Below are 19,953 nucleotides of genomic sequence, written 5' to 3' on the forward strand. Positions count from 1 at the left end.
CGCGTCGCGACGTTAAGGGTCCTTCTCTTCTTTCCTCTCTCCCTCTCTCCTTCTCTCTCTCTCTCTCTCTCTCTCTTCCTCTCCCTCTCTTCCTGGTGGTCATGGTGACCGAGCTGTTGAATGAGAACCTTTAGAGAAGGCATTAGGAGACTTATCTGCCAATCCATTGGAGATGATGGATTGTAACGTGGTAATGAAGCTAACAACTTCTTCTTATTATTAATCGTCTCGATGTTTTTTTATCATAACGCAAGGATAATAAAAAGAAATAAAAGTGAATAATAATAGAGAAGAATCGATCGAAGGTTCCTATTTGTATGCAATGCAATGTTTCCTTTCTCTTTATTTCTCTCGTGAACGCTTTATATTAACATAGAAAATGATATTACTTGAAATAGGTACTGCAGTGGTATCATCGTCGTTTTCACGAACATCCACGAAGGCCAGTCGGCTGGCTAGCTAGCTCGACAATAACGCTTCTATAAATTTTACTCCGTTTTCAGCAAGGTCAAGCATTTACTTCGAACCGATGAAATTGGAATTATAGAAGGCTTGCTTTGTACAAAAGTTGAAGAAGATCCGTTCATTGCATAAGAAGTAGATGATATCTAGAAAAAAAAAAGAAAAAGAGACAAAGATTTTTATTTCATCTTTCATACAAATGAAAGGACAAAGTAAAAAAAGTAGAATATAAATATAATTTATGAAATAATATTTTTCTGTTGGTGTTCATATAAACTTCAAACGAAAGAAACATTTTGTTTCAGTAGTAGTGATATCCTCATGAATGATCCTTATCAATAGTAGTGTTCCCTCCCCTCTCTCTCTCTTTCTCTCTCTCTCTCTCTCTCTCTCTCTCTCTCTTTCTCTTTCTCTTTCTTTCTCTTTCTTTCTCTCTTTCTCATACTTTTCATCGAATTTTGAAAACATTCATGACCTAGCTCGAGGGCGAGGTTATTTTGTCGTGATGTCAAAGAGTCAGCAGCACTCAGCAGGAATTCTGGCGCTGTGCCAACCACCGAGAAATAGGTTATCGATCAACCTCTTGCTCTTGGTAATAACTACAGTCCGAACTACTACGATACGAAAGAGAGCTTTGACTCTGAAGATTTCATCATTCTAAATTCTAGCCTGTCTTTTCCTAATATGACACTTTTAATAATATATATTTTCTTCTATGAGAAGAATGGATAGGAATTCTTCTATAGGAAGGACAAAATCATAAAGTTTTCCTAAAAATACAGAAAAAAAAAGAAAAAGAAAAGAAAAAAAATACCAATAATTTATAGAATTCTAATACTTATTAAAAGTACATTCAAATATTAAAAGTACCCAAAAGTAAATTCTCTCATAAAAAAAAATATTTATACTCTGAAAATATCTAAAGATAATGTTTACTGAACTATCATCCAATGGTACAGTCTCTGTGAATGGTAATCGAGTAAATGGCGCTTCGTTCGTTTCCAATCCTCATTCAAAAAGCGTTCACTCATCAATGATCGTGCATGCACTTATGTATGTACATATATTTGTATCTTCTATTGCAAGTACATATCTACATAACTACACAATTTTATACACACACACACACACACACACACATATATATATACATAGTCTCTGTACAAAGTAAAATATTGATAAATCTACCTCGCTAAAAATATCGACTAATTAATAATAATGTAAAGGATTGATCAATCCTTTATTATCATCGCTATTAACCAAATTTCAAATTAAATTTTGTATCCAAATTACTTATACATCAGCTAGAAAATTGGATTTTCCGTATAAGAAAAAACAAAAAAATAGGAAAAAAAAGAACTAATGTAATTATTAATTCAAACGAGAAAGAGATCCGTTCGCGATATTTTTAGAAGACTATTCGTATATAGTTCACCGATTGTGGATGAGATTGATCGTGAAAACTCGGCCGAGTATTAACGATAAAAATATACTCATTCCATTTTTACTTTAGTAGAACATACATATGTCTTCTAATTAAATAAAAAAAAAAAAAAACATAAGCTTAGTTTGATAATAAAATAGAAAAGTTTATCGAAATTCTAATTTATTCTTCTTTTTTTTTTTCTTCTTTAATGAATAACGAAGGGAAATCCGGTTCCATGGCGATAACGAATTTCAATCTACGCAACTCAAATTTACGATATCTATTCCAATTAAAAATTTGAAACATTGCTTTAGCTAAGATTCTAATAGTGAAAGATCGTCCTCGAGAATATTGAATAAAAATAAGAAATTATTTCTTTTAAATATCAATAACTCCAAAATAAACTCATCTAATAATTCAAAATAAATTATCTCGAATTTTTTTTTTTTAAACTATATGAAAACCATGATATATATCCTAGTAAATTTGAGAAATTCGATTTATATAAAAAGCATGTATCGATGAATCTCGCGCCATGTCCGAACTAACGGTAACCATGAAAGTAACACCCTCATTGTAGGTATGCAGACTTCGTCCTGTCTGCCGCTAGGCGTCGCAGATTCTAATAAAAATCGCACGTTCCCTCGAAAGCACTATACGTGTAGCGTTACAATACATATATATATATATATATATATATATATATATATATATATATATATATATAAAGGTATATATAGGTCTAGAGATCTGTTTGTCCTATAACGAGAATATATTGAGTACGTTTAAAGTAGGGTCCGCTCATCAGGCCTACTGATGAGTCATCGAGCGAACTCAGGTCAAAACGTTTAGATAGCAACAAACTGTCAAAACCTTTTAACACTGCATAAGGCTTAAAACAAACGTCTCTATATTATAACAGGAAAGAGTGACAGGAAGTAGGGAGTGAAAAGAGGAGAGGAGAGAAGGAAAGAAGAGGAAGAATCGACGCAAGATCGTTTCGAGTAACGTGATCGACGTCGATGCGTGTTACTATATATCAATGGGTGGCGAATGGGTGGCCCATTGGGTGCCAGCTAGCTCGACCAAAGAAGAAGAGTGGAGAACGTCGGTGCCCATCGAATAACGTGTCTGAAAGTAGAAAAATGAATCTCAATAAAAGTCTTGAAAGGTGTTGGTGAACGTGTATACTTCGTTCATTTTGATAAGCTTCGAGTTAGCCTCGAAGGAGCTCTCTACAGGACAACACGACAATCATAACGACTATAACTAGTGAAAGGATAACACAGAAACAAGTAAAAGGGAAAGAGTGTGGAAGAGAGAGAGAGAGAGAGAGAAGAATCTCAAGAGTTTCTTTTACTCGCAGTATGAGAATACCTGTACGCTCGCTTCTACTCTAAAAAGAGTACGATAGTAGTAGCCAGTAGTTGTCAGTCACCAGGCGAGAATATCACGACAATATACTAACGATTCTAACGAAACGTGACAATCACGACGATATATAATAAACGACGTATATACGCCGTTGTTATTCGATAGAACGAAATTAGACAATCGTACGAGACCCCTTCTCGTAAAAGACTCAACTCGTCATGTACCAATTCTTGCATCCTCGTAATCGCCCTTTACAGACCCTTATTCTTGGCTTGATAGTTCTGACTTTTTATGCTTACTATCGTACCACCTTCTATGATATTCATCAGTTTGGTGCATCAGCTCGAAATTTCAGTGAGTATTCTTCTTATTTTTATATTCTTACCTTAGAGAGATATTTCATTGGATTATTCCTTTCGAAGTCCTTCATTTGACGATTCGCTGACAGATTCATTTATTTCAGGTCACACCGTTTATCAGGAACCACTTCGAAATCAATCGAATCATAGTATAGATGTCCAATCTGTGCCCAAAAATATGACATATGAAACTTTGTCTTTGAATTCTTATTCTCAACATAACGCAAGCAATACTGCAACAATTATCACTACACTTTCTACGTCGTCTAGTTCTCAAGCTTTGTCTTCCGTAAGCACGTCGCTCAATCTGAAACAAAGCAGTGAAGTACCTTTATTGGAAACAGAAATTGTTGTTAATACACGGAAAAGTGTTTCTGTAATTTCTAATGATTATGCACGTGCCATATATGAAGCTGGACATACAGTACCTATACCAGAAAAATGTCCAGATTTTGGTAAAGAAATGGACTTGGTTATTATTATAATGTCTGCACCTACACATGTGGAAGCAAGGACAGCAATTAGACAAACCTGGGGACACTTTGGACAAAGAAGAGATATTAGTATACTCTTTATGCTAGGTGCTACTTTAGATTCTAAAGTTGAAAAAGTACTTGAACGAGAACAAAGAATATATGGTGACATAATACGTGGAAAGTTTCTAGATTCTTATTCAAATCTCACTCTTAAAACAATCTCCATTTTGGAGTGGGTAGATAGTTATTGTTCCAAGGTGAAATTTATTCTAAAGACAGATGATGATATGTTTATTAATGTTCCACGTTTGTTAGCATTTATAAACAAGCATGCAAAAGACAGAAGTGTAATATTTGGCAGATTGGCCAGAAAATGGAAACCAATTAGAAATAAGAAGAGCAAATATTATGTATCACAAATGCAATTTAAACAGCCCGTATTTCCAGACTTTACTACAGGTCCAGCTTATCTATTATCTAGTGATATAGTGCGTAAATTGTATGACGCTGCCTTGGACCAAACATACCTTAAACTTGAAGATGTTTTCATGACTGGAATTGTTGCACATAAACTAGGAATTAAACGAGTGCAAGCTAATGAGTTCCTCAACAAACGGATACCTTATAATCTCTGTAACATACAACACGGAATAAGTATACACATGGTTAAATACAGTGAACAATTCGATCTCTGGAAGAAATTACTCGATGGTAAAAGTAAATGTAAGTGATAAGAATAGATAGAAGTTGCACACATAATATTTGAAAATTGAGTGACAGATACTTTGTCACAAAATTTAACTTGATTCATTCTATTTCATATATTAATTACCACTTTTTGGTGGTCTGCGATACGTGTATATTTTATTCTATTTTATGGCCTCAGTGAACAAATACTCTATATAGTACAGTCCATAGGTAATTTAAATTATTATAAGTATATAAATAATAAGATTTTATATTTTAAGAACAGGAGTCTATGTTTTTACACATAGTTAGTATTTATTGTGAGATAATATGACAGCAATATATAGATTTTTATTGTCATACAATTCGTCTTCTTCTTTACTGTTGATATTTTATTATTTAGTTTAAAACTTTCTAATGTCTATGATGCAACAAAAAAGAAGAAGAAGTGACTTTCACATTTAAGTACATTATGTATTTGATATCGCACAATTCTTTCCATATCTGCTTTAATATTAAAAAAGAATATTAATCAATCATACTTCAAAATATTTTAATGCCATTTTTTATACCAGTGATGCTCAATTTGTGTCTAACAATAAGTAAAATATTACAAACTACAGGAAATCAGAAAAATCGTTATTTGAGCATCACTGCCATAGCCAATAATTTTCCTATATACGTATATACGTTATTCGTAAATATATATTACAATGAAGAGTTCGTATTATATTAGGACTGGTCGTATATAAACTTCTTATTTAATAATTCACATAATCGTTAAAGACCATTATATATATATATATATATATATATATATAATGTGTGTATGTGTGTGTGTGTGTGTGTGTATATCTATAATATGCATTTTTTTTTTCTCTGAATTATTATCTAGTCATTGCCTAGATAATATCTTTACATGCATGTAAAAGAAAACTTCCACATGTCGCTTTTTTTAAACAATTTTCAATTAGTATCTACCCGTAGACATTTAACTGTGTTATTTTTTCCAAGTGCCATATATAAAAGATAAAATAAAATTGTATCATCGTATAGAAAAATAATTTTCTTAAACGTTGAAAGAAGAATTTTTCAAATTCTTTGATTATAAATTTAAAATGACTGTTTTTCTTCTCGTTTCTTCCGTCTCTCTGTGTCTTTTTTTATTATCACTAGAAATATATTAAATCGTAAATAACATCGTAATAATGATTACGAGGTAATAAACTTATAAAGTTTGGGCCAAGGTTTCGTTGTTCAATGCAAATGAGAATCGCTTGAGAGATCCGATAGTGTCCTTGACACGATTTTCATTCGCTTCGAATCGAGATTTTATGATGGTGTAATTATTATCAATTAGGTGCACACGTTATTTCACTCTCGACATTGCATTTATCGCTAATGTGCGTAACAAAAGGGTATAAACGATCCTAAATGATCGTTTCTATAAACGACCATAGAAACTTCCAGAAAAAAAAGGAAAAAGAAAACAGAAAAAAAAATACAAAAAATAAATAAAGACAAAAATAAAAATCCTTCGAATACAATCATGATGTACGCAGGTATTTGCGTAATACGAACTTTTAAAACGAAACAAAACAAAAAAAAATCGATGTTTTTTACTCATATCTAATATCTAAGCTGAACTCTTACATAATCGTAAATGATATTTTGTAAAAAAAACTTCGAACCTATTTTACAAGAGAATCCTTAATAAAAATAAGATCGTAAAGTGTGTAAAAATAAGAAGCACGTAAATTTCGAATAAAAAAAAGATAAAAGAACAAAAAAAAAATAAATTGTGTGTATGTATATGTATATATGTATGTATGTATGTATGTATGTATGTATGTATGTATATATATATATATTATATATATATAATGAATAAGTGAGTGAATGTGTGTATGATGTATGTATGTGTGTATACATATGATGTGTACATATATATATGTGTACCCTCGAAATATTTCAATATCTTCGACCAGTTTGAAAAATATTAAATATGAGAAAAAACGAGAAAGAGAAAACTTACTTAAGATTGCACCAGACATCTTGGAATTGCACTGAAATATTCCGATAAAAAGAAAATCTACTAACGTAGTACAAGTACTTATGTATTGTAGATGTGAAATTGGTGGTTTGTATTATGTATGTGTGGGAACGTCGCGCAAAGTCACGTGACGTTATCCGAGAAAGAAAGAAAGAGAGAGAGAGAGAGAGAGAGAGAGAGAGAGAGAGAGAGAGAGAGATGGAAATAAAAAAAAGAAAACGCGCAAAATTGAAATTTATCTTTTTACATTCCTATTAACGTTAAATTAATCTAAAGAATGAAGAAAAAATATCTACATTTTATTTTTATAGGAATCAATGACGATATAATATTATTAACTTAATATTAAATGATCTTAGTTTGAACCTCTGAGTAAATGCACTTGTCGTTCGTTTGAATTTTTTTTTCTTTTTTTTTTTTTTAATGAAGTAACGGAATCTTTTAATTTTATCGTACAAATGCAAATTCGATTTTGTATTATATACACTATGTTTCAATGATTTCATAACATCGAATTGAATAATTTATCATCCAAACGAAATATGTGTCTTGTGTATTTGTTAAAAATTAACATAATAAATAAAATACCCTGGTACACGTATGCGTACCCATGCTCGGACCACGTGACTTGTGTCAAAAAATATTAAAGGAGAAAAAGAAACTTCAATGCTTATTATAATAAATTATTTACGCTGATCATTAATAAAATATGATTTATTATACCCTCTCAGAAGATTTTTTTCATTTATTGATCAACCGTATTAGACATTTACGTTAAATGCAGTGCAATGTGGAATCGGTAATGAAAAAGTTAACTGATATATTCTTAGGACGGAATTGAAAAGGAAAGGTTTTCCTGTTTGCATGAAAAAATAAAAGAAATAATAATTAATATAGCGTGTGTAAGAAAATATAAAAATCTTACTATATCGTAAGATAATGAGCGAGTTTGCAATCAAGGTTATAAAAACATGATTCGAAAGATAGTTCATTCGATCTTTCCATTTAAAATGAGAAAATAATAAAGAGATTTTATAATATTTCGTTGAATCTTTTAATCTAATTTTATATTATATGAAATTTTCTATCGTAATAAATATTCAATATTTAATTTCTAACCCTCAAATTGATTTTACGTCAAATTGATTGGAAAAATCGCTCTGATATAAAATTTCCTATGACAAAAATTCGTATATTTAATATTTTTTTATATACGCTCTTGAAAATATTAAAGGAACGTTCGACAAATAAAAATGAGATCACATTTATTAGAAATTAAATAGAGAAATAAATGATTATCATTATAACCATGATATTTCAAAAGAGAATTACGCAATGTGCAGTATACATTGAGCACCTTTCTACCACTAGTCTCCAAAGATTTTGATTTCTTTTTCTTTTTCCAACTATATCATTATGATCCAGTAAACCTCTCGTTGCGAAACGAACGAATGAACGAGCGAGCGAATTTACTGAGGGCGAAACTCTTTTACGCAAACGTCCGTAATTAAATGCAAATACTGCGTGTACTCGTCGAAATTAGTGTTTGCACCGACGTCGGTTCGGTCGTTCATCCTTCCTTGCCAATGCAACCGGTAACGACAAGTTGCGAGACAACCGTCGACGACGATTGCTTTTGTCGATAATAAGGGAGGAGGTCAAGCGTGAAATCACGAATAAATTGGATGGATCAAAAGCATTTCTTACTTCTAAAATTCTTTTCTTCTCTCTCTCTTTCTCTCTCTCTCTTTGTTTCACGCTTTACAAACATTACTACACAAACTTCCTTTTCTATTCTCCTATCCCTATCTCTTTCTATTTCTGTCAACCTTAAGTAAGTCAAATTAATGTAATCGTTTTATAAAAAAAAAAATTCGATAACAAAATAGATAATTATAATAATATATAATTATAATTATAATACTTATTCGATTCAAACGATGAATATTTCATTGATGTGTGCATCACGTCCTTCGTATACGATATTATGTGATTATGATATTATGTGATTATATATTCTAATTGAAAAAGATATAACTATGGAAAAGATTATCTAATTTTCGATATAATGATAGTTGATTACTCTATTGAATTTTTCGTGTAATATACGAATAAACGGATACATCTTTCGAAGTTAGTCAAAATAGATACTAATTATATTCTGAAAATTAAAGGAAATACAATAATAAAATAAAATCGTAGAACATAGTTGAAAGAATTATATTTATATTAATAAAGAAAAAAATTTTTGGTTTTATTATAGTTTTATTTTTAATTGTGGCTTATTGTGCATCATTTTTTTGTTTTAATTAGTAATTATTACGCGTCACATGAATACGGTTGATACGATTTCTTTCTGAATTACCGACGATTTCTATGCAATTTTAATTCCTTCCAACTTCAGAGTTACGATCTGTATTTTATAGTATTGTCGATAATGCAGAGAATAAAAATGAAATTGTAGATTTTTTATTAAGTTTGTATTTACTTTTTAATTCTTTATCATAATCAATTTATTAATGATTTAAGAAAATTTGTATAAAAAAGAAATATTAACTAAAATTAAAATTAATGATGATAAAAAAGAAAATATTATTATTATATATCATTGATGAATCTAATTAACTTAATCAATTGTGTGATTAAATAAAAAAATTATTCATATATTTATTTTACATAAAAAATAAAATGTAAATAGTGTTTCAAATCAAGTAGTCCAAGTATTATATTCGCGATAGTATGCGCCTGCGCAGTTACTTATCCTTATCACTTATGAATCAGCTGATGGCTAGAAGTGATGACCGTTGCGTATTAATAGGGATTGGTTTTGTTTGATAATTTCAAGTAAATATGTCATTAAATACAGCGCACGCCAATGGAGGCGTACTTATTCACGCTGGAGAGGTGTAAGTTTAATAAAATAGTTAAATACATACATATCATAAATATATAAATGCAAAGCATTCGTTCGATTGCATCAACTAATAACGTTTCTGTAACGTCGTAGTATTGTACTTCACCTATATATCTCGAAACTAACAATTTAACTACTATTATAAAATCATTGATAATTTATAAAATTACCACGTAAAGAATTTTTAATAAAATTGCAATATTATCCTACGCTGTATATATCCTGCTATCAATGTCAATATATTTCGCATATGACGTGTCTTACTGGCCATTATTATAACATTTGTATACTTAACTATATATTAAAAAATGTAAGCAATATTGTAATAGATGTAATAAATGTAAACAATAAGTATTAACAATATTAACATAAGTATATAACATAAAGACTTATAACATATTGTTGATTTATATTCTTTTAGTATTTTGTTATATTGCGACAATGTTTCCATGGAATTTCATGGCCAAGAACAACCTGCATTTATTGGTGCCAAACGTGGAAGATTATACTTAACAACGCATAGAATGATCTTTAATGCTAAAAATCCAAATGAAGAAATGAAATCTTTTAGTTTCCCATTTATTACATTGAGTGAAGTTGAATTAGAGCAGCCTATATTTGGTGCTAATAGTATCAGAGGGAAATGTCGAGCTCAGCCTAATGGAAATTGGATAGGAGAATGCAAATTTAAATTGTATTTCAAGAGCGGAGGTGCCATAGATTTTGGTCAGGCCATGTTAATGGCAGCAGAAATGGGTATAGTCAATGATATAACGTTATGCAATTATATAAATTCGTATATTTTAATTTCTTGTCATAAAAATAATAATATCATTCATCATAATCACATCAATTTGTTATCTATACTTCTAACAGCACAACGTAATGGTCCTGAACATGATGCTCCACCACCATATACACCACCAACATCAGGCTGGTATGCAGCACCACCAGTAGCTTATTTAGCTCCAGCAACTAGAAATTATGGTTGGATGCCACCAGTCAATGTATTTCCAGATGCTCCACCAGGTGAACTTTCAATATAATATTTTCTTTGTAATCTTATGTATTATTATATTTCTAAGAAAAAATGAAATATATATATATATATATATATATATATATATATATATAAACATTAAATTTAATATTAATTAAGGTGATATATTTATATTTACAGCAAATAGTGTTTTTATGACTGAGATGCCACCTCCCTATCCTGGTATAAATTCTCCTTATCAGGGATATGCAAGTGGAGCACCACAACATTCACAAGGTGCGTGGGGTGGTGTCAATCAGCAATCAAGTTGGGTACCGACGCAACCAAATGGTGCACCAGGATTGGCTAATCCCAATTACTCCCTTAGAGGTGTGTATCCAAATTTTAATGAGTATCAACAATGTCCACCATATACACAAAATCCACCATATACACAAAATTCACCATATACACAAAACCCACCATATATACAAAGTCCACCATATACACAAAATCCACCATATACACAATGTCCACCATATACACAATATCCTGGAGGTACTAATTACTATTCGAAATAATTATCTTATTTAAATAGACTTTGATCATGAATTACAAAAAATTCCAATTTATATGCTTTTTGAAAAAGTTTAAATCTTAAAACATATTTTTATGCAGAAAGTTATTAAAGTATTATATCGTTACACATATAAATATTATATATAAATATATACATTCTTACATTTACTTTTTACATAGATTAACATTAGAACTACTGACCTATTTTTATTATATCTGTCAATTTGATGGGTATTTGAAAAAAAGAAATACTCGTTATTATTCTTAGTTTATTTAATTTTACAATAATAAATAAAAACAATTTTCATTTAACAATTCTATAATAACTCGATAATTATAACAAAAGAAATCTAAAATTCATTATTTTGACAGGTTTGGTAGTTCTAGAGTTAAAGTATATTTGTCTTTAAGAAATCTTAAAATATTTGCACAAATATATATTAACCATTGTAATGTAGTAGTTAACAATGTGTTGTTTCTAAGAGGTTATGACTCTATGAAACAAGTTATATAATTAATATAACGTGGTATTAAAGGTCAATAAAACATTATATGCTGTTTTTATTTAAAACCTATCAATTACAGATCTTAATTTATTTAAAATTTAAAAAAATTTTAAGTTACTCTACACACCTGTTGACTCACTTGCCAAAATTGAAAGTTCTAATATTATGCAATGGTGTTGCATAAGTAGTCTTTGACTGGCACATTGCAAGATTAACTTTCACTGAGCTCAGTTATTATCTCACCAGTATCATAGATACTTTGCAAATGAATATATACATATATTAACTATACTATTGTCACTTTGTATTCTAATTTGTATAATGATTAACTATAGAAATAAAAATTATCTAATAATGAATACAATAACAATTACTCTGGTGTAATAATTGGAAAAGAAGTGTAAAATTAATTTATGAAAAGAATTTAACAGTGTTTCAATTCATTGGTGATATATGAAATTACGAACAAGTGAGCATTTTAAAAAAAACTAATCGGTGATATATATATATATATATATATATATATATATATATATATATATATATATATGTGTGTATATATATAATATTTTAACTATTTCTTTCATGTCTATATATATTATCTATAAAGATTTACAGGATTAAATAGAATTTCTAATAAAATAGAACAATGTCAGATCAAAAAAAGTTTGGCACGTTGTATATCTATTGTATGTATTGAATTTTTTACTTAATATTTTCCAGTATAATGTATAATAAAAATACATCATACTACATCATGTTGTAGATACCAAAGCTGCAGAGACTACTCAGAGTGCATACTATGATCCCAATAGACCTCAATGTGCTTATGTTCCACCACCTGCATATTATGTAAGTAATTTTTATAGTTTAATGTAACTTTTTAACAAATTAGTTAACGTGAATATATGATTTTGTGTATGTATTCTATTTAAATATGCCATTTTTAAAATAATTAATATTATATTAAATTCAGGAAAGCCCTCCAAGCTTTCAGCAAGCAACAGAGAAAAAGGATCAGTGAAATTATGTTGCCTGGAAAAAAAGAATCAATGACCGGAAATTACACTTTAAAAAGGCAGTATTACTATTATTTTTCTTGTAGCACTGTATATGTTACATTTGCATCTTATATATAAGGAGAAAGCAAGCGATATGCATTCCACTAAAAATAACCTGCATAATATTTTTTTGCACATATGCTAGCATTGCGAAACGTTTCTATCTTAATTATTTATCCAGATTTGCAGATTTATAAGAAAGGGTAAAGAGAATTGTTGTAAAGATGACAACATATTTTGATGTAGTATATATAGTATTAACTATGTTGTATAAAATGTTCTACAAATATTTACTATTATTTGTTATAGATATAATATATACATGAATTGCTACAACATATAATTTATTGTTGTATTTTATTAGATCCACTGTATATGCTAAATAAAGCTTAATGTATACAATTTAAAAAAATTTATTGCTACACATTTACAAAAAATTTTCTTATAAATTTTTTATTCAATTTCATAAATATAGTACCTAAAATAATATATTAACAAAAATATATCAAGTTTGACATTGTATTAATGTCAGTATTTTATGATTAGGGAGAATGTTAAAATTAAAAATGTTTAATATGAACATATAATAGTTGAATGTATTGAAGTTTTATAAATATTTAAAAATATATATTATCATGCAAAATTTTAGAGTAAAACAAAAATTATTTCTCTAATTTATATATGTATATATATATATATATGTATATATATGTATATATATATATGTATATATATGTATATATACATATATATATATATATATAAATATATATATATGTGTATATATATATATAAATATATATATATGTATATATATATAATATATATTTTATCTGTATCTTTTTTTTAATAATTTTTATTAATATATTTTTGTTAATCATTTTTTTCATTTTTTTCCACAGACTAGTATTAACAATGGCAAAAAATTATAAACATTTTAATATATCTCGAAATAGAATATAATTACTAAAAATAATATTTTTAATTTACTTATATATAAATAGAAATAACATTTATTTAACCTAATAAAAAGTATAATTGTCATTCTTCAATGAAATGTACTTATTTTACATTCATGGCATCTTTTTTTTAAAAAAGTGCTGTAAATATATAAAAGTAGAATTTTTCTAATAAAATACTGATCATCAACAGTATTTGTGTTTAATTTTAATAAAATATTAATTACTTATACGTGATTTTAATTGGCACGTTTTAGCTTTATATAATATAGAATATAATTTTATATAGTATTGCATAAATATTTTAGTATGATTTTAATAGACTAAAACATTTAAAAATCTCTGAAATATTAGAAAATAGTTGAGAAGTAGTAATTATTTTGTAAGGTACTTATCCATTTGTACTAAAAGAGGCATTGGAGCTAGAAAGCGGCAAGAAAATTATTATAAAATAAAATTAATTATTTACAATATAAATTATTTTTATCTACCCGTATTCAGAAGTGATAGTTAAACTAAAATTTCCATTTTCTATGTATGTACTGTGATACCATATTCTTGTGTCCAAAAGAATGATATCTCCAGTATCAACAGAGAAGTTAAATTGTTTACAAACATGGTCGCATTCAGGAGTTGGTGCAACAACCCATGTTTTACTACCTACAATTTGTCCTTGCCACATCAGTCGAGATATATAGTCTAGCTAATAAAAAAATATAAGTTTATCAAATACTTGATATATAAACTGATCCAATTAATATGTTTATTATTTTTATATATTTTAATACATACATGCATATTAGCTCCTTGCTCATAACCCATAAAAATATAATTTGTATGTGGAATTTCTGCATCATTTGGAAAAAACTTTGGCACATCATAAAATTGTTTCATGATGTCCAAAATTTGTGGATGACAATTTTTCCAACCAATGTACCAAGGATTTTCACCTTCTTGATTCATTGCTCTTTGTTTACTCATTGCAAAAACTTCGCGCAAACTACTAAAGTCACTTTTGAAATGTAAAAACTGACATTCCTCCTCTATAGATTCATAAGCACCTTCGATATGTTCATACAGATTTTGAAAAAAATCGAAATTAAATACTTTTGATGCTGGCCAATGACTAGCAGCATTTTTTATTATTATAGGTTGCGATGAATAAGCATACAATTCAAATTCCTTCTTAGTCAAATTCGACAATATTATTGGCATATCAATATTACGGCAATAATCACAATTTGATATTGGTCTTGTAAATTCCCATATCAAATAGTTGTTTGGTATAAAACAACGGGTTCCATAAAAACTTTTTTTAATAATATCAATGTATGAATATTTGACAAGTAGGCCATAAATAACGGATAATAATAAAATAACAAATACTTTTCTGAAATATATATAATATGCATTATTATTATTATTATTATTATTTATTTTAACATTATCCATTGTAGCAATGGTCATTTTTAGATCATGAATTGTTGTTCCATATTTCAAAAAATCTTCAGTTAATGTAAGGAATGTTTCTTGTATAACTTCTACATGATTTTTATTATTAGCCATAATTCTGGCTATGCTTCATAAGTAGAAATTTTAATATAACATCATAATATTGTTTCTTTAACCTGAAATTCAAGTATAAAATACTTATGATTAATTAAATTAGTATTATTATTTTAATGATTAATATAATATATCATTTTTTACATAAGGTAATTTTATATATATATATTTTTTTTTATTTATCATGTTTCATAGAAATACTATCAAGAAAATTAATAATTATTAAGTTTTATTAATTAACGTAGTACTTTTGCCCTTGATAAATTAGAGTGCAACATAGAATTTGTATAATGAAATATTTTAATAATTTTTATTAAAAAACGCCTAGTACAATAATATTTCTTGTCAGAAATCATGAAGAAAACAAAAAAATATTTAAATGTTGTTAAATTAATCATATTATACAATCTATTTAATTTAATGACATTGAAGCTTTAAACCTAACCCAAACTTATAAACAGCATATGAATATGTAAGAATTCATTATTTCTATATATTATTTTTTTTTCTTTTATACAAGCAATACGAAAAGACATTAATTTATATTAATAAAAAAATAATTATTATAATATAAAAAAATGTTTTTAAATGCAATATTTAATTCTAAAACTCACTTTTGTGTTTGTCATTTTTGGCCTTGAACTACTTTCAACTGTCACTCATAACATTGATTACTATGTAGAAACTTATATGTAAAATAGTAGAAGGTCTTCTATGTATTCTCCATAAATGTATCACATCTGCTTTTCACATTTCAAGCTACTAGACTGCAATGCAGTCTACAAGCTTAGTAATGCAATACTTTAATAAGTCATTTCCTGCCATCCATGTGGTTAACAGATGTATATCAACTAAGAGAGTTCTGTTTCAGTAGAATACAGCATTTAGAGAAACTATATATTTTACTTTCAGATTAAATTTTATAAATATTTAAAAGTACAATAAAAAAACAGTAATAAAAATTACAAACTATTAAAGTCTTAAAACTTTTTATTTTATCAAATCACACAACATAATGTACAAGTTTTATTTAAATGAACCTCTGATACAGACTTTAAACGTGCAATGGATTGACTCTTGATAGATGTTATAATAAATTTTGATTTATCATGTCAGTACTTCCATTTAAATTACACACATTACACGGTATAAAACCTAATTTACAATACTAAATAAGCTACATAATATCTTTTATTTGTGCTCGTCGAGATGTAATCCATATGGATTTCAAGACAGCATGGATTCAATATAATTTCTTCTTTTTTTTTTACATCATTTATTCCTAGGCCAATGTGAAAATAGTTGAGTATATTTTATAATTTAAGGTAGAGTGGAATTCGTTGTAATTTCATGTCAGTGTAATAGTGTTGAGTTTGTTACTATCTTGCTTATTATCACAAAGCAATAAATTTTAATTTTTATCGCAGAGAGAGAGAGAGAGAGAGAGAGAGAGAGAGAGAGAGAGAGAGAGAGAGAGAGAGAGAGAGAGAGAAAGAGAGAGAGAGAGAGAGAGAGAGTGAGAAAGAGAAGGAAAGAGAGAAAGAGAGAGAGAGAAAGAGAGAGAGAGAGAGAGAGAGAGAGAGAGAGAGAGAGAGAGATGATTATAATAATTATATATGATGCTCTGTGATGTAATAAAATTTATAATTAGTTAATATAGAAAATAAAAATTACTTTTTATCTTTTGTATGTAAAATTCCGTTTTAAATGTTTTTCATATTAATTTGACTTTAATAATAAGTAAATCATTTTAAATGAAATATTTAGATGCAATAATTGATTAAAATTTTCCCCAATTATGGTAATCAGATGAAATATTTCTCGACGAACTTCAAATGTCAGTAAATGCAACATCATAACTTCTTTCTTCGCTTCTTCCTATAAATGTAATTTTACAAAATGTTCACTTTTATTCTAAATTTCAAAAGCCCCTATTTAAATAATCAGAAAACATAGAATTTTCCAATTGACTCATTTAAGCTATAATTTTTTGGCTAAAGTGTCCAAATAAAAACAATGCTCTTCTTGTGATTCATGTTTAATTAGGACAATATATGGATTTGATGTAATGTAATTTATGATTACATTAACCCTCCCCCCTCCTAGAAAAAGAAACTGCTCTTTAAACTGTGTAACATTGTAATACATTATGAGCTATGGAAGTTCCAATAATCACAGAATATGTCATGTGCCACATAATTTAAAAGCACTTTCAAAAGTTTATTCTAAAAACCTGAAACATTGGCAAAATGAATTGAGACGCATATCATACCACTATTAACTGAAACCTTAATTACCTATAAGGTATTCTTTACTAGAACAAATTATTTTTATTGGGACTCCTCAGTGACATTTCAACGCAAAATAAGTTATTACTTACTGTTAAAAGTGTGTGACTAGCACAATCGTATTTGTGTCAATGTTTACACTTGATTACACATTGTTTTCAGAGAAAACGAAATTTCCATTTGCACTTGATCAGAAGTAACACCACTTTCCAAGAATAGCATCCTTGATGGCTGATATGTATTGTGCAGGAACCCAGTATATCCAATATCTTGATGCTTCTGTTGTGCCTAATTGTATACCCTATATTATTTAAAAAATTAATAATTAAAATGTTATTAAAAAAAAATAACAATATTTAAACATTTATATATTATACAAATGTGTAATTAAAAATGACAAAATATGTAATACTTTACAGTTAAACATACCATAATATGATACTCTGGATGATCATGTATTGGTTCACTATGGACACCTTTTATTGAGTTCATAGGAATTTTATCAGTTCTTTCTTTTGTACCGATCCAAAGCTGGTCTTGTTCCAATTTAAATGTAAGTCTAACCTTGCCACGAAATTTATTCAGCATACCTGAGATAGGAAATTCAGGTAGTGGTTCCTATGACAAGAAACCGAAATATTTTTATGCAGGTCTGCAAGTTTTATGGAAATTGTAATCCATGTTAATGGATTCATCAAAAGTTTGGAAAGTTTGATTACCTTACTATCTAATATACCCGGCATAACATCATCTGGAATACCTTTATCTAGAATTTTACGGTGAATTTTTTGTTGCGACAGAGGTTCCTTACTTGCAGTAGAACTAGCTTCATCTGCTAGATCCTGCTTTGACGGAATTGATACAGCTAATACATCATCTAGTTTTGATCCCACTATCATGACTTTGGCACCTTTATGAACATATAATTAGATAATCTATTTGAAATTTCATAATATAACCATTTATTATATAAAAAGTACCAATGTTACAATCTGCACCTTTTGTAACTCCCAAGTTTCTAAGCGTTTGATCATCTTTGGCTAATCCTTTAAACATAACTTTCTGCATTACTTGTGGCACTGAAATAATATTTTGAAGATGTGCTTTCAGCTCGGCCACAGTACCATCTAATGCAAAATTTATATTAATCTTCTGTTTGTTGTAGATTACTTTAAAGTCTATTTTTTCTTGTGGTATGTCTTGAGATGTAGTAGCAGCTGTATCTTCAATAGGCTGTACACTATCATTTTCATGATCTGTTCTGAGTACATTTGTTTTTTCTGATACATTTTCATCCGACATCGAATTAGCTACTATTTCTGGGCATGGAGAGGAATTACAACATTTGTCATTCCCGTCACCTTTTGTAGTACCTATATAAACATGAGAAAAACAACATAGTGAAAAATTTGAATTGTATTAGACTTTTTCAATTGAAGAAAAAAAGATATAATATAAGATTCCATTTGTATAATTTAAATAATTTCAACTTTATGAATTTGTTAATATACGATAGTGAAATCATACAAAAGTCCACCTGTTCCATGACTTCAGACAATAAACGTGAAGGTTATGTTGCGTAAAATTAATTTAGACGAAAAAAAATACATTTAAAAAAGATATTTTCAAATTAATAATCGTTCAGACGTTAAATAATTTGATAAATATGTATAAAAGATATTTGTATAAAAAGAAAAATCATTGTTATTGTAAGATTATCAAAGTTGCATATATATATATATAGTTATTTAGAATGTTGTTTTAAATAAATTTTTAAGACGGGATATAAATACATCTTTAGTATACAAAATAATAAAACCAATTTTCAAAAGTGCACACGATTATTCCTGATAGTTTTTTCAAAAGATAGGACAATAAATCGGCAGGATTCAATACCTACCGACGTACTCCATGATGGACTGTATTCTGCTGACCAATCAAAATTATTTCAGGTCTACCAAATACTTGTGCAACATAGTATCGGAATGACTTTCACATTCTTAAATAGAGTTTAAAAACTTATAAATAATATTCTGTTCACTTTATGTATGGCACTTAAATATTAATATACGAATATATGATATATTATAATAATAATAAAAAATCGATATAGAAAAATAACGAATACAATATTGAATTTGATTTACTTACGAGACATTAAGGAATATTACACTTAGTTTGATATGAATATAATTTGTTTGAAAATGTATTGTCGCAATAAATTTCTTTTTAATGTTTTAATAAATGTCCTTTAATTTTATAAG

The 19,953-nt window shown here is 28.1% G+C and overlaps 4 protein-coding genes across 11 annotated transcripts in view; 2 read left to right on the forward strand and 2 right to left on the reverse strand.

Annotated features, from left to right (window-relative positions):
* LOC124953448 (beta-1,3-galactosyltransferase 5-like) overlaps positions 1–6,666 on the forward strand; it is an 8,996-nt gene extending 2,330 nt beyond the window's left edge. Inside the window, exons 1-3 of one of the 2 annotated variants that reach the window (XM_047504838.1) lie at positions 2,712–2,726; positions 2,811–3,616; positions 3,726–6,666. In XM_047504838.1, the coding sequence (XP_047360794.1) occupies positions 3,481–3,616; positions 3,726–4,828 (1,239 nt within the window). In that variant the 5' untranslated portion in view covers positions 2,712–2,726; positions 2,811–3,480 and the 3' untranslated portion in view covers positions 4,829–6,666. Of the gene's footprint in view, positions 1–2,711; positions 2,727–2,810; positions 3,617–3,725 lie in introns of those variants that run through there. The other variant, XM_047504837.1, reaches the window with a different exon arrangement.
* A 2,919-nt stretch (positions 6,667–9,585) lies between these two features.
* Positions 9,586–13,288, forward strand: LOC124953375 (WW domain-binding protein 2). Of its 2 annotated transcripts, XM_047504647.1 has the most exons (6): positions 9,586–9,743; positions 10,173–10,507; positions 10,628–10,780; positions 10,932–11,120; positions 12,582–12,667; positions 12,792–13,288. In XM_047504647.1, the coding sequence occupies exons 1-6, from the start codon at positions 9,688–9,690 to the stop codon at positions 12,837–12,839; spliced, it is 867 nt and encodes a 288-aa protein (XP_047360603.1). In that variant the 5' UTR covers positions 9,586–9,687; the 3' UTR covers positions 12,840–13,288. The 2 variants fall into 2 exon arrangements, with proteins under 2 accessions (XP_047360603.1, XP_047360602.1); XM_047504646.1 differs by lacking the exons at positions 12,582–12,667; positions 12,792–13,288 and having other exon boundaries at positions 10,932–11,860.
* Positions 13,289–13,892: 604 nt separating this feature from the next.
* LOC124953387 lies at positions 13,893–16,933 on the reverse strand. The gene is made up of 3 exons (XM_047504686.1): positions 16,016–16,933; positions 14,628–15,463; positions 13,893–14,538 (listed from the first exon to the last, which is right to left on the reverse strand). The coding sequence occupies exons 2-3, from the start codon at positions 15,399–15,401 to the stop codon at positions 14,323–14,325; spliced, it is 990 nt and encodes a 329-aa protein (XP_047360642.1). The 5' UTR covers positions 15,402–15,463; positions 16,016–16,933; the 3' UTR covers positions 13,893–14,322.
* Positions 16,934–17,096: 163 nt separating this feature from the next.
* LOC124953238 (ubiquitin domain-containing protein UBFD1-like) lies at positions 17,097–19,865 on the reverse strand. 6 transcript variants are annotated; one of them, XR_007102173.1, is made up of 6 exons: positions 19,217–19,370; positions 18,688–19,062; positions 18,409–18,599; positions 18,119–18,307; positions 17,782–17,990; positions 17,097–17,279 (listed from the first exon to the last, which is right to left on the reverse strand). XR_007102173.1 is itself a non-coding variant. In XM_047504322.1 (5 exons), the coding sequence occupies exons 1-5, from the start codon at positions 19,845–19,847 to the stop codon at positions 17,880–17,882; spliced, it is 873 nt and encodes a 290-aa protein (XP_047360278.1). In that variant the 5' UTR covers positions 19,848–19,865; the 3' UTR covers positions 17,671–17,879. The 6 variants fall into 6 exon arrangements, 4 of the variants coding, with proteins under 4 accessions (XP_047360278.1, XP_047360277.1, XP_047360276.1 ...); XR_007102174.1 differs by having other exon boundaries at positions 17,097–17,503; XM_047504322.1 differs by lacking the exons at positions 17,097–17,279; positions 19,217–19,370 and adding an exon at positions 19,841–19,865 and having other exon boundaries at positions 17,671–17,990.
* Positions 19,866–19,953: the final 88 nt, after the last annotated feature.

Source organism: Vespa velutina, chromosome 12, assembly GCF_912470025.1.
Source record: "Vespa velutina chromosome 12, iVesVel2.1, whole genome shotgun sequence".
In the NCBI taxonomy this organism is placed as follows: domain Eukaryota; kingdom Metazoa; phylum Arthropoda; class Insecta; order Hymenoptera; family Vespidae; genus Vespa; species Vespa velutina.